The 15,149-nt window shown below is 49.3% G+C and overlaps 1 protein-coding gene across 1 annotated transcript in view; it reads right to left on the bottom strand.

Annotated features, from left to right (window-relative positions):
* Positions 1-15,149, bottom strand: part of CNOT1 (CCR4-NOT transcription complex subunit 1) — a 1,017,784-nt gene that overhangs the window by 116,453 nt on the left and 886,182 nt on the right. The window contains 1 exon segment of the mRNA XM_030203593.1: positions 14,123-14,296. Coding sequence (XP_030059453.1) covers positions 14,123-14,296 — 174 coding nt within the window.

Below are 15,149 nucleotides of genomic sequence, written 5' to 3' on the forward strand. Positions count from 1 at the left end.
AAACCAAAGTTATCCATTGCTGTGCCTATTCAGGAAAATACTATTAAGGTGTTTTAACATTGGTATTATACCCCAGTTAGATTGCATCACATGTTTACAGGCGTTTCACCTTATTGTTGGCGAGGTTGTCTCGAGAAGAGTACCATAGGTCACCTTTGGTGGACCTGTCCCAAGGTGCGGGCTTACTGGAAGGCAGTTCAGGCCTGCCTGCTAGGTTGGCCAAGCTGCAATATTCAATGGCACCCTGCAGTATTTTTATTTGGCAGAAAGCCACAGGGGCTTACTCGTAGCCATTCAATTTGGTCCGCTATGCCTGTCAAGCTGAATCTGGCTAAACACTGGAAGCATGCGACAGTTCCCTCATTGCTGCAGTGGATTTCCAAACTGTGGTATGTCTGTGATATAGAACGTATGACTGTGATTAAGTAAACTCAAAGTGGGAGGATATTTGGGCTCCATTCCTGCAAGCTTGTTCCACGTAATTGGAGTCTGGGCTGTACAATGTCTAGATATAATTTTTCTGTTGGGGGGGGGGGGTCCTCTATTTTGACTAATGTTAGTTGTTGACTTTGTAATGTCCATGGGAGGTGGGATGTCTGGGGTAGGGCTTATTTTTCTCAAGGTCTATTATACAGTGTTCTGTATTGTTTTTATACATTGACCTCATTTTGAAAAAGACAGAAGAATTGTCATTCTATTTTAGTTTATTGGAGCGATTGGACACTGTAGTCAGTTTTTGTTATTCTACTGGTTTGTACTGTTGGATATGTGTGTGGTTTCTCAATAAAGTTCTACTACTACTACTAATAAAAAAAGGGTAACCCCTCAAACAATGCATAAACAAATAGAGTTCCAGATTTTCAAATATTCTTTAGTAACTGCACTATAGCATATTGTGTAGCATGACTGGAGTGTTAAAACATAGTGTAATCACTGTACTAAACAGTAAAATGAGACAGAGAACTGTAAAAACAACCAGAAAGCGCATGTACTGTCCTATATGGAGGAGTGGCCTAGTGGTTAGGGTGGTGGACTTTGGTCCTGGGGAACTGAGGAACTGAGTTCGATTCCCAGCACAGGCAGCTCCTTGTGACTCTGGGCAAGTCACTTAACCCTCCATTGCCTACCGCATTGAGCCTGCCATGAGTGGGAAAGCGCGGGGTACAAATGTAACAAAAATAAAAAAAAATAAATATATACCTAATAGCAATGCAACTGGTAAAGAAATTATAAAATTGTTTTGTAAAAGTTTGTGATTAATGTTTTCCCATTTTACTTCTATTTCTTGCTGCAAGGTCATGCCAGTGTCTCAATAACATACATCAACAGCTTTCCCTTTCTCTTCTTCCACATATACCAGTGCAACCTCAATTGCCTTGATGCCTTCATTATGACTGACACTTACAACTGAATGTTCAGCCTCACTTGAGGAGTCTTCATCAGCATAGTCTTCATTCCCGTTCACCACAACAATCACATCACAGCTCCTTTTGCTCGTCAGCCTGCATCTGTTCTTGTTATGTCATCCTCACAAGCATTCTCACAGCCTGGTATTTCCTGAAACAAAGGAAGGAGATCTTCTTCAGCTGCTCCGTGTTCAGTATTATGTCCTTGTTAATTTTCGTTCTCAGGAATGAACTTTTTCCATGGTTTTTCTAAGGTTGGAGGTTTGTTTTCATCCCACGACTGAACGATCCAGTAGGTAACATCTTTGATGTTCATTTTCTTTAAAACTTCAATCATTCCTTTCCCTTAATCCAGTGCACAAACAAGCATTGTAAGAAGCTTATGGTGATTTTTTTTTTTAAATGCCCTGATCCATGGCTGACATGACACTGGGAGGCAGAAAAAGCACTCTGTCAGCACTTCTCCATTCGTTCTCGTCAGGATGAGATGGTGCATTATCCAAGAGAAGGATTGCTTTCCTAGGCAGGTTTATCAATTCAAAACGTTTTCTACTGATAGAACAAATTCCTTGAAAAACCAGTTACGGAAAATGTCTTTGTACATCCAGGCAGTTCTCTGTTTCCTATAGGACACCAGAAGTGTAGCATGAGTCACATTTTTAAAAGCCCTAGGATATTCTGACTTTCCATTGCTACAGCTGTGATGCAAGAGTTCTTGATGGCAACATTTTAAAACTTAACTCGGTTTCATCAGTTGTATATCTGGTCCCTTGATATGCCTTCCTTTTTAAGGAGATGCAGAAATTTTGCCTTGAATGTGCCAAATTCCTCAGAGTTCATCAACAGCTTTTCCCCAGCAATGTAGCACTGCCTTACTCCATACCTTTTGTTCCAACTATCAAGCAACCTGATACCAGCAGTGAAATCAGGATCACCATCATTGAATTCCTTTCAAAAAAATCAGGGCATTCTCTTGCAATATAGGCCCTGATTTAGGTATGCCCTAATCTCTTTGCTGTGTGAACCATAGGAATAAGGCTTCACTCACCTTCTCATATTCACATTTTTTCATAGTTTTTTTTTTTTAGTGTCCAATGAAGATGTAGGAGCACAATTTGAGGCCTATTTCTCTAGCTCACTGTGCTGCCTTTTCCAGTCAAGAACTGTTATTCTCTCCACTCCTAGTTCTATTGCAATTTTCTAGATGGATTCACTCTTGTAAAGTGTTATGTTTCTGCTCTATAGACAAGACAACTGTTTTCCTCTTTTGATTGGCCATTTTGGAAGTGATCTACAGATGTGAAGGGGAAGAATAAAAATACAGTGCTGTGGTGTATTACATACCTATCAGAAATGTTGCAGAAAGAGAGTAAAATTCACTGCCCAGTAAAAGCAGAGTCCCAGTTCAGAATGGTGATGTTTTGAAGTAAAAGCAGGGTCCTGGTTTACAATGGTGTTTTGTCGTAAAAGCAGGGCCCCGGGGTCAAAATAGGTTGGCTCAGGAGCAAACCTCCCTCTGTGCTACACTGGAAAATGGAAAGAGGAGATAAAGTGATGACATCACTGGGGGGGGGGGGGGGGGGGTCTGTCAGATATATCGGATGGTCAGATTAGCAAAGGCCAGATAATCAAGACTGTACTGTAACATAAGTGGTGTGTCCTTGCCTTTGAAAAACTTAGAACTAACCTATATAATAATTCTCACCTCCAATGCTCTAATCTTGCTGTCTTAGACCGTGGCTTCTTCGGAGTTGGTCTGCTAGGCTCCGTAGATCGCTGACATCACCGGAAAGGAGACACCAGATTGACTCGGCGATAAGGAGCAGGAGGGGTATGTCACCCGCAACACTGACCAACCGCAAGACAGAAGCAAGAGGCCCCGCCCCCAGGTCACCGCCGCTCCCCCCTCCACCACCCCCCAGGTTGCCACCGCTCCCCCCTCCACCCCCCAGAGGTGATCCAACAGCCTCCCCCACACACACAAACTGCCTCGCCCACATTTCACACACCTAACCAGTATCTCCCTCCCTCACTCCGAGTGTCAGGGTCTCCCTCCTCCCAGATCCCCGAGTTTCAGAGTCTCCCTCCCACTACCAGGATCCTCCCTCCCTCCCAGTTCCAGGATCGTCATAGCCTCCCTTCCTCCCTCCCTTCCACTGCCAGCCCCCTCCTTATGAATTTTTGAAGTCCCTAGTTCAGTCCACTGCTCTAACCACTAGACCACAGATTTCCAACACATGGTATGTGTACCCCAAGGGGTATGCACTGCCCTGAAGGAACACTAGAGCTAAGTGCCACATCTCTCCCACCGTTCTTTTTTTCTCCTCCCAGTCCAGCAGCAGTTCTTCCTTTGTCCCCCCCCACCCGCGGCCCATCCTAATTTGCTTGGATTGCAGCTGGTAGCACAGCACTGTGATTTAAACAGGCAGCCTTGGGGCCTTTGCTAGGCCATGCTCCACCTCTTCTGAATCAACCTTTTGCTTCCTTGGAGGCAAAGGCCCCAAGGCTGCCTGTTTGAATCACTGTGCTGTTGCTACTAGCAGTGATCCAGGCAAATTAGGATAGACATGGTGCAGTGGAGAGGGACAGGGAGGGGTGCTGCTGGACTGGGGGGGGGGGGGGGGAGGCAGTAAAAAGGGAGAGAAAAGGACTGGATTGGTGGAGGGGAAGAGACACTGTACTCGGGGAGAGAGAGATGCTAGCCACAGGTTGTGGTTGGAAGGGGAGAAAAAGGGACACAGAAGAGATGCTGGATGAAGAGAGGATGGGGACACAGTGTGGCAATATTGATCACAGGGGGAGGGATAGGGACCCAGATGGAAGAACCTGAATATGGGGGGAAAGGATGAGATGCTGGACAGGATAGATAGAGCTGCAAAGGGAAGTTCAGACTTGTTAGTAATACAGAAACACAACAACCATCATATTACCATCATATTAATTAAAGCACAACCCAAAGATACAGCATACAACAAAGCAAAGACAGCCATATTTCCCACGCAACTAACACAATGCTGAACAGTACATAATCCCCCCCCCCCTCCACACCCTTCCCTCCTTTACACAATATACACAAAAATAGAAAAGGAGATCACAATGCATCCTGGTGATAGACGTAAGCCCTCAGAAGGGGGCCGCACAGCCTCAAGGCAACCCCCACCAACACAGATAAGGCCCCCAAATACTGCACAAGGTCCTCAAAAAAAAGCAGTCAATTTCTTCATCAAACAGAGGTGATTAAGTTTAAACAGCAAATGAGCTCTAGAGGGGGTCATGGACTTCTTCCAGAAGGACTCTAAACACAGATGAGCTGCCGTAGCCACAGAGGCCACAAAATGTTTAGCTAAAAAGTGTCCATGCCCTGGGGGCCCCCGTTAAAGCGAATGCTACATACCTGTAGAAGGTATTCTCCGAGGACAGCAGGCTGATTGTTCTCACTGATGGGTGACGTCCACGGCAGCCCCTCCAATCGGAAACTTCACTAGCAAAAGCCTTTGCGCGTCCATGCACGCCGCGCATGCGCGGCCGTCTTCCCGCCCGAACCGGCTCGTGTTCGTCAGTCCCGTATGTAGCAAGACAAAGACAAGGGAAGACACAACTCCAAAGGGGAGGCGGGCGGGTTTGTGAGAACAATTAGCCTGCTGTCCTCGGAGAATACCTCTACAGGTATGTAGCATTCGCTTTCTCCGAGGACAAGCAGGCTGCTTGTTCTCACTGATGGGGTATCCCTAGCCCCCAGGCTCACTCAAAACAACAACCATGGTCAATTGGGCCTCGCAACGGCGAGGACATAACTGAGATTGACCTGAAAAATTTACCAACTAACTGAGAGTGCAGCCTGGAGCAGAACAAACAGGGCCCTCGGGGGGTGGAGTTGGATCCTAAAGCCCAAACAGGTTCTGAAGAACTGACTGCCCGAACCGACTGTCGCGTCGGGTATCCTGCTGCAGGCAGTAATGAGATGTGAATGTGTGGACAGATGACCACGTCGCAGCTTTGCAAATTTCTTCAATGGTGGCTGACTTCAAGTGGGCTACCGACGCTGCCATGGCTCTAACATTATGAGCCGTGACATGACCCTCAAGAGCCAGCCCAGCCTGGGCGTAAGTGAAGGAAATGCAATCTGCTAGCCAATTGGATATGGTGCGTTTCCCCACAAGCCACTCCCCTCCTATTGGGATCAAAAGAAACAAACAATTGGGCGGACTGTCTGTTGGGCTGTGTCCGCTCCAAGTAGAAGGCCAATGCTCTCTTGCAGTCCAATGTGTGCAGCTGACGTTCAGCAGGGCAGGAATGAGGACGGGGAAAGAATGTTGGCAAGACAATTGACTGGTTCAGATGGAACTCCGACACAACCTTCGGCAAGAACTTAGGGTGAGTGCGGAGGACTACTCTGTTATGATGAAATTTGGTGTAAGGGGCCTGGGCTACCAGGGCCTGAAGCTCACTGACTCTACGAGCTGAAGTAACTGCCACCAAGAAAATGACCTTCCAGGTCAAGTACTTCAGATGGCAGGAATTTAGTGGCTCAAAAGGAGGTTTCATCAGCTGGGTGAGAACGACATTGAGATCCCATGACACTGTAGGAGGCTTGATGGGGGCTTTGACAAAAGCAAACCTCTCATGAAGCGAACAACTAAAGGCTGTCCTGAGATCGGCTTACCTTCCACACGGTAATGGTATGCACTGATTGCACTAAGGTGAACCCTTACAGAGTTGGTCTTGAGACCAGACTCAGACAAGTGCAGAAGGTATTCAAGCAGGGTCTGTGTAGGACAAGAGCGAGGATCTAGGGCCTTGCTGTCACAGACGGCAAACCTCCTCCACAGAAAGAAGTAACTCCTCTTAGTGGAATCTTTCCTGGAAGCAAGCAAGATACGGGAGACACCCTCTGACAGACCCAAAGAGGCAAAGTCTACGCTCTCAACATCCAGGCCGTGAGAGCCAGGGACCGGAGGTTGGGATGTAGAAGCGCCCCTTCGTCCTGCGTGATGAGGGTCGGAAAACACTCCAATCTCCACGGTTCTTCGGAGGACAACTCCAGAAGAAGAGGGAACCAGATCTGACGCGGCCAAAAAGGAGCAATCAGAATCATGGTGCCTCGGTCTTGCTTGAGTTTCAACAAAGTCTTCCCCACCAGAGGTATGGAGGATAAGCATACAGCAGACCCTCCCCCCAGTCCAGGAGGAAGGCATCCGATGCCAGTCTGCCGTGGGCCTGAAGCCTGGAACAGAACTGAGGGACTTTGTGGTTGGCTCGAGATGCGAAGAGATCTACCAAGGGGGTGCCCCACACCTGGAAGATCTGTCGCACTACATGGGAATTGAGCGACCACTCGTGAGGTTGCATAATCCTGCTCAACCTGTCGGCCAGACTGTTGTTTACGCCTGCCAGATATGTGGCTTGGAGCACCATGCCGTGACGGCGAGCCCAGAGCCACATGCTGACGGCTTCCTGACACAGGGGGCGAGATCCGGTGCCCCCCTGCTTGTTGACGTAGTACATGGCAACCTGGTTGTCTGTCTGAATTTGGATAATTTGGTGGGACAGCCGATCTCTGAAAGCCTTCAGAGCGTTCCAGATCGCTCGTAACTCCAGAAGATTGATCTGCAGATCGCGTTCCTGGAGGGACCAGCTTCCTTGGGTGTGAAGCCCATCGACATGAGCTCCCCATCCCAGGAGAGACGCATCCGTTGTCAGCACTTTTTGTGGCTGAGGAATTTGGAAAGGACGTCCCAGAGTCAGATTGGACCAAATCGTCCACCAATACAGGGATTTGAGAAAACTCGTGGACAGGTGGATCACGTCTTCTAGATCCCCAGCAGCCTGAAACCACTGGGAAGCTAGGGTCCATTGAGCAGATCTCATGTGAAGGCGGGCCATGGGAGTCACATGAACTGTGGAGGCCATGTGGCCCAGCAATCTCAACATCTGCCGAGCTGTGATCTGCTGGGACGTTCGCACCCGCGAGACGAGGGACAACAAATTGTTGGCTCTCGTCTCTGGGAGATAGGCGCGAGCCGTCCGGGAATCCAGCAGAGCTCCTATGAATTCAAGGCTCTGCATTGGGAAAAGATGGGACTTTGGATAATTTATCACAAACCCCAGTAGCTCCAGGAGGCGAATAGTCATCTGCATGGACTGCAGGGCTCCTGCCTCGGATGTGTTCTTCACCAGCCAATCGTCGAGATATGGGAACACGTGCACCCCCAGCCTGCGAAGTGCCGCTGCTACTACAGCCAAGCACTTTGTGAACACCCTGGGCGCAGAGGCAAGCCCAAAGGGTAGCACACAGTACTGGAAGTGACGTGTGCCCAGCTGAAATCGTAGATACTGCCTGTGAGCTGGCAGTATCGGGATGTGTGTGTAGGCATCCTTCAAGTCCAGAGAGCATAGCCAATCGTTTTCCTGAATCATGGGAAGAAGGGTGCCCAGGGAAAGCATCCTGAACTTTTCTTTGACCAGATATTTGTTCAGGGCCCTTAGGTCTAGGATGGGACGCATCCCCCCTGTTTTCTTTTCCACAAGGAAGTACCTGGAATAGAATCCCAGCCCTTCTTGCCCGGATGGCACGGGCTCGACCGCATTGGCGCTGAGAAGGGCGGAGAGTTCCTCTGCAAGTACCTGCTTGTGCTGGAAGCTGTAAGACTGAGCTCCCGGTGGACAATTTGGAGGTTCTGAGGCCAAATTGAGGGTGTATCCTTGCCGGACTATTTGGAGAACCCACTGATCGGAGGTTATGAGAGGCCACCTTTGGTGAAAAGCTTTCAACCTCCCTCCGACTGGCAGGTCGCCCGGCACTGACACTTGGATGTCGGCTATGCTCTGCTGGAGCCAGTCAAAAGCTCGTCCCTTGCTTTTGCTGGGGAGCCGAGGTGCCTTGCTGAGGCGCACGCTGCTGACGAGAGCGAGCGCGCTTAGCCTGGGCCGCAGGCTGTCGAAAAGAAGGATTGTACCTACGCTTGCCAGAAGAGTAGGGAACAGCCTTCCTTCCCCCCAAAAATCTTCTACCTGTAGAGGTAGAGGCTGAAGGCTGCCGGCGGGAGAACTTGTCGAATGCGGTGTCCCGCTGGTGGAGCTGCTCTACCACCTGTTCGACTTTCTCTCCAAAAATATTATCCGCACGGCAAGGCGAGTCCGCAATCCGCTGCTGGATTCTATTCTCCAGGTCGGAGGCACGCAGCCATGAGAGCCTGCGCATCACCACACCTTGAGCAGCGGCCCTGGACGCAACATCAAAGGTGTCATACACCCCTCTGGCCAGGAATTTTCTGCACGCCTTCAGCTGCCTGACCACCTCCTGAAAAGGCTTGGCTTGCTTAGGAGGGAGCGCATCAACCAAGCCCGCCAACTGCCGCACATTGTTCCGCATGTGTATGCTCGTGTAGAGCTGGTAGGACTGAATTTTGGCCACGAGCATAGAGGAATGGTAGGCCTTCCTCCCAAAGGAGTCTAAGGTTCTAGAGTCTTTGCCCGGGGGCGCCGAAGCATGCTCTCTAGAACTCTTAGCCTTCTTTAGGGCTAGATCCACAACTCCAGAGTCATGAAGCAACTGAGTGCGCATCAGCTCTGGGTCCCCATGGATCCGGTACTGGGACTCGATCTTCTTGGGAATGTGGGGATTAGTTAGAGGCTTGGTCCAGTTCGCCAGCAATGTCTTTTTTAGGACATGGTGCATGGGTACAGTGGACGCTTCCTTAGGTGGAGAAGAATAGTCCAGGAGCTCAAACATTTCAGCCCTGGGCTCGTCCTCCACAACCACCGGGAAGGGGATGGCCGTAGACATCTCCCGGACAAAGGAAGCAAAAGACAGACTCTCGGGAGGAGAAAGCTGTCTCTCAGGAGAGGGAGTGGGATCGGAAGGAAGACCTTCAGACTCCTCGTCAGAGAAATATCTGGGGTCTTCTTCCTCTTCCCACGAGGCCTCACCCTCGGTGTCAGACACAAGTTCACGGACCTGTGTCTGCAACCTCGCCCGACTCGACTCTGTGGAGCCATGTCCACGATGGGGGCGTCGAGAGGTAGACTCCCTCACCCGCATCGGCGAAGCTCCCTCCGCCGACGTAGTCGGGGAGCCTTCCTGGGAGGCGGCGGCAGACCTCACCTCGGGCGATGGGCCAGCCGGCGCCACGCTCGACGGTACCGGTGGCGCAAGCACCGCCGGTACCGGAGGGTTAGGGCGCAACAGCTCTCCCAGAATCTCTGGGAGAACGGCCCGGAGGCTCTCGTTCAGAGCGGCTGCAGAGAAAGGCATGGAGGTCGATGCAGGCGTCGACGTCAGAACCTGTTCCGGGCGTGGAGGCTGTTCCGGGCTGTCCAGAGTGGAGCGCATCGACACCTCCTGAACAGAGGGTGAGCGGTCCTCTCGGTGCCGATGCCTGCTGGGTGCCGACTCCCTCGGTGACCCAGAGCTCTCGGTGCCGACACGGGAAGGGGACCGATGACGATGCTTCTTCGACTTCTTGGAACGAAGCATGTCACCGGAGCTTCCCGGCACCGACGAGGAGGACGTAGAATCCAGCCGTCGCTTCCTTGGGGCCGAGGCCGAAGGAGGTCGGTCTCGGGGGGGGGGGGGGGCTGTACCGCAGGAGCCTCAGGGTAGGGGGAGACCCACCCGAAGGCTCACCGCCACCAGCAGGGGAATGGACAGCCCTCACCTGCACTCCAGACGAAGCACCACCGTCCGACGACATCAGCCGACGAGGTCCCGGTACCACCGACGTCGATGCAGCTGTCCGATGTCTCAGCGCCGATGCAGAGGGCCGATGCCTCGATGCACTCGATGCACTGGCGGCCGAGGATGAAGCTCTGGACGCTGAAGACGTCGATGCACTCGATACCCCCGGTGCCGATGCCGACGAAGAGCCCGAGAACAAAACGTTCCACTGGGCCAATCTCGCTACGTGAGTCCGCTTTTGCAAAAGGGAACACAGACTACAGGCCTGCGGGCGGTGCCCAGCCCTCAAGCACTGAAGACACGACGCGTGCCTGTCAGTGAGCGAGATGACCCGGGCGCACTGGGTGCACTTCTTGAAGCCGCTGGGAGATTTCGATGTCATGGGCGGAAAAATCACGCCGGCGAGATCAAAAGTCGAAATGGCGGAAAAGGCACCGAAAAAACAAGGGGAAGAAAACTTCGACCCGAGGCCTAAAAGCGGCCTACCCCGACGACGAAAGAAAACTTATCGGGGCGAAAAAGCTGAAAATAGCGGAGGGAAAAAAGACCACAGAGTCTTTTTCCACACAGAATGGGTTGTTTTTTTTTTTTAAGAACACGACGAACGCGCGAGGTCGACTTTGCGGGGCCCGACACGGCGAAAACACGACCGTACCGAGCGCGGACAAAAGAAGACTGACGAACACGAGCCGGTTCGGGCGGGAAGACGGCCGCGCATGCGCGGTGCGCATGGACGCGCGAGGACTAGCAAAGGCTTTTGCTAGTGAAGTTTCCGATTGGAGGGGCTGCCGTGGACGTCACCCATCAGTGAGAACAAGCAGCCTGCTTGTCCTCGGAGAAGAAACAATATAGTCACCTCCAAAGGCACAGTAATATGCAAAATATCAAACAATTGTACAACCATTTGCCAATACAACTGAACTTGAGGACACTTCCACCAGATATATGCTAAAGTTCCTGGCTGACCACACCTTCTCCAGTAGACACCAGTACCCAATCCAAAGTTTCTGAAGAAGAACTGGAGTATAGTATTATTGATACAACATTTTATAACCATATTTCCTCAAATTAGCAGAGACAGAGGTTTGTAGCAAATTCCTATAACTAGACCTACACTGTCCAGGAGTGAACTGGGTAGCTAGGAGTGTCTCCCAGTGCTCCTCATAGAGACGAACAGGAGGAGCACATATCCTATAAAAACAAGACAGACCCCTTCCTTCCCCCATTTGAAAAAGCTTAAGTAGTGGCGAATTCTCTCACGCCCAGTGGGGTAAGACTTAACGATGTAGAAAGTTGACAAAAATAAAAGTAATCAGAATCCCCAAGGCCATACTCATCATGTAGAGCTTCAAAAGGTATAATATGAGTTTCAAACACCAATTGACCCAGGACTCAAAGACCCTGGCCTACCCATCTCCGAAAAACAGAGGTGAGCACCCCAGGTGGAAAATCAAGAGCAGACTGAATGGGAGTGTGATAAAAGTACATCTGAGTAGGCAAAAACTTACTGCGCATCGCTTGCCAAATGGTAATTGTAGTGGCCACCTCAAAAGGGGCATGCTTGAGCAGACGCTTAAGATCCCCCATGGACAACCACGGGAGGTCCTGTAATGAAAGCTCCCCCTATCATCTCCTGCTTCAATTGCACCCAATGCTTCTCTGAATATGTCATCCACTCTAAAATAGCGTGAAGTTGAGCTGCCTGATAATAAAGAACTAAATGTAGAACCCCTATCCCCCCAATCTAAATACATTCTCTCTCGCTGCTGCTTATGGAGTCATATTTTGAGATAACACTTAAAAGTTCATTTGCCGGGTTTTAGATACCATTGGCCCTGAACACAAATCTGTAGAACCCCAAAGAATCAACTTCTAATGTTGCACCAAGGATGGAAGGAGATTATATGGAAAACATCGGCATGCCTCAGATTTCTGCTCCTAAGGTAATATTCTCAAGCTGTGATGTCACCTCCTCCAATATTTATTTTTTGTTATGTTAGAAATTCGATTAAGTGATTAAGTTACACATGGCGGCAGTTGAGAAAAAGATGTGGCCATCATAAATATGGACACTATTCTGTTTGTGCTTTGATGATAGAAAAATACATTTACCGCTGTCTATACTGAATCACTACTAATTGCAGTCCTTAAATTACACGTCAATCAGAAAATGTGATTTATTTACTAGTCTGTCCATGTGAAATGTACTTTATTGGGCAGACTGCTAGAAAACTGAAAACAAGACTGATTGAGCATCACCACTGTGCGACAGCCAAGAAGTTATTGGAACCTCTGGCTTCTCATTGCGTGGGATAAGGGTCATGCTTTTGAATCCTTCCGCTGTCTGGTCTTGGAGAGGCTACAATGTACAGAATGGAGAGGAAACATCTATCGCCATTTGCGCTAACTGCAACAAAATTGGATTTTTTTAACACTGGAACCAAGGGGATTAAATGTAACTATTGAATAGAGCACCTTCTTTTAAAGAGCATCATCATTTTTGGAACAAATATGTTTACTTTTGACAGCCTAAAGAATTGAAGTACTAGGTCTTTAAAGATCTTTGTGGTTTGATTGGGGGATGGATGATGATGTCATCTCCGTAAGTCTAAGTTTTGGCATTCTTTTCTCTCCGCCAGGGGCGTAGCCAGACAGCAGATTTTGGGTGGGCCTAGGCAAGAAGTGGGTGGGCACCAAATGTTCTATCCCCCACCCCCACATCAAAAAAATATCTCAGCTGGTGGGAAAATGCTTCTCTCCAGTCTCCAGCTTGATAGTCTGCAGCAGGCATGCACTGAAACTGAACATGCGAAGATGCCAGTATTGTGGAGAGCAGCATTTTCATTACCATGTGCTACTGTTGGATGGGTCTGAGCCCTAAGTGGGTGGGCCCTGGCCCACCTGTGGCTACACCACTGCTCTCCGCAGCCATTTTGGAATCTGTTTCTGATGGAGCAGTTCTAGGGTCATCCCCCAAAGTAACAATAAGATTAACAACAGGGAACACCTATTGGGAGAATCTGAGGTAGCTGAAAATTTCCTCATTTAGTTCACTTCTATTCAAAAAAAATATAATGGTGGTGTTACATTTGTGAATAAGTGGACTGCTTTGACCAATGATTGATTTGAACCTAGAGCAGGGGTTCTCAAACCAATCCTTAGTGCTTTTGGGGAGAGTGAAAAACTCGTGTGTCAATGAGAAACCTAGAAGTCAAAGTCATCTGCTAAAATCAGAAATCAAACTGACTAGATGCATATTACATTCCTTTCCCCTTTTGCTACACATCCTTAGGCATTTATTCTGATATGAATATACAGGCAGAAAATGAAAGAAACTATTAAGCACAGGATTTCATATAGCCTCTATAAGGTTACTTTCATTTTCCGTCAGTAATATTATAAAACAGCATAGCTTTTATTTCTCTTTTGTTTTTGTCAATGCATCTTGGGAGCGACAGAAAAACACATTATGTTGCAATCCAAAGTCAACTGTCTGCCCTCACTTTGAAGGAAAACTTGTCACAATTGTTGCAAATCCTTTCAGACAGCCAGGGTTGCCAGATGGGCGGTTTTCCGCAACCCGCCGCGGGAAATTTTTGCCCGCGGCAGGTTGCGGTTTTTTGGGCTGCTTTTTGGGCTTCAGGGCGGTTTTTTTGGGCAGCTTTTTCGGCCGTGGGGGGCGGGGTTAGTGACGTGTTTGGGCGGGGTTAGTGACGTTTTGGGCGGGGCCGATGACGTGGGAGGCGGGGCCGATGACGGGGGAGGCGGGGCCGGTGACGGCAGGGGCGATGACGGCGGGGGCGGGGGTGATGACGCGGGGGTGGGGGTGTCAGGGGCAAGGTTTGAGTTTGGGCGGGTTTTGGGCGGTTTTTATGCTGGATTGGGTGGGAAAAAAATTTTCCACCTGGCAACACTGCAGACAGCATGTGGAACATGCATCTCTACTTGAGCGCGCGCAAAATGCCACCGGAAAAAATGCAAAGTACACAAATATTTAGAGATTACTCGTCGGTGATACTGCTAAGGAATAACATCTTACCTTTAAATTGGGAGTGAAAGGGTCTGGGAGTCTCATGTTACGTGGAAAGGCACTCAAAATTAGGTTTCTCAGTTGGATGCAGTTGGGTGGAATCACATCACAGAAACCATAGTGATAATCACAAAGGAATTCTGGAAAGTCATGAAGCAGAACCAGCAGCACACGTAAAGTACCCTAAAGAAAAACACTAAGAATGAGAAACACATGACAATGAACCATTACATGAGCAACTGAATCAGACTTTGTACTGAGCTCTTATGTCAGTTGCTAAAGGCAATCATCATCAACCTAGAAATAAATGCAGATCTTCATGCCTGGAAAAGCTGTAGTTTGCTAGAAATGAGATGTCTAAATAAAAGGGTTAAATATCTTATATTCAATAAAATTCTGCATTTCTTCCATAAATGTTCTGGAACATTTTTCTTCTACTAAGGTCTGTAGTTGGCAGGATTTATCTGTTCCTATCCAAGGTATCTGTAGTCAACTTTGAACATCTCCTCATCCTATCCTATATAATAATATATAATAATAATAATTTGCACCTCCGTCTGGATGCTGGGGTTCGTAACACAGTTCCCATTGATCCGCCCTGGGGATGACGTCACTGGGCGGACCAATGGGAAGTGAGAGGGAACGGAACCCAGCAGCAGCCACCGGAGGTGAGTAAAGAATCCCCCCCCCCCCGAGTTCCGTGACACCCTACCTCCCCCCTCCTTCCACTCCTGTCCGTCTGAGTTCCACGGGCCCACTCCCATCCGATTTCTGCCGCCCTGCGCCTGGCCCTCTCTCTCTGTGGCTTCCAAGTGCAAGCAGGACGTGTGCTGGTGCCCCAGCCCTTCGTGCCAGCTGTTTAAAACTTTTTACCTCCTGCTCCGCCGGCAACAGTGAAGTTCTGCATGCACGGACGCCGCTTCAGACTGCCTTTGCTTTCGCTTCTGTTTCAGCTGTTCCTCTGGTCCTGCCCTCATTTCCTGTTTGCGGAAGGGTGGGACCAGAGGAACAGCTGAAACAGAAGTGAAAGCAAAGG

This window comes from Microcaecilia unicolor, chromosome 5, assembly GCF_901765095.1.
Source record: "Microcaecilia unicolor chromosome 5, aMicUni1.1, whole genome shotgun sequence".
NCBI lineage: Eukaryota > Metazoa > Chordata > Amphibia > Gymnophiona > Siphonopidae > Microcaecilia > Microcaecilia unicolor.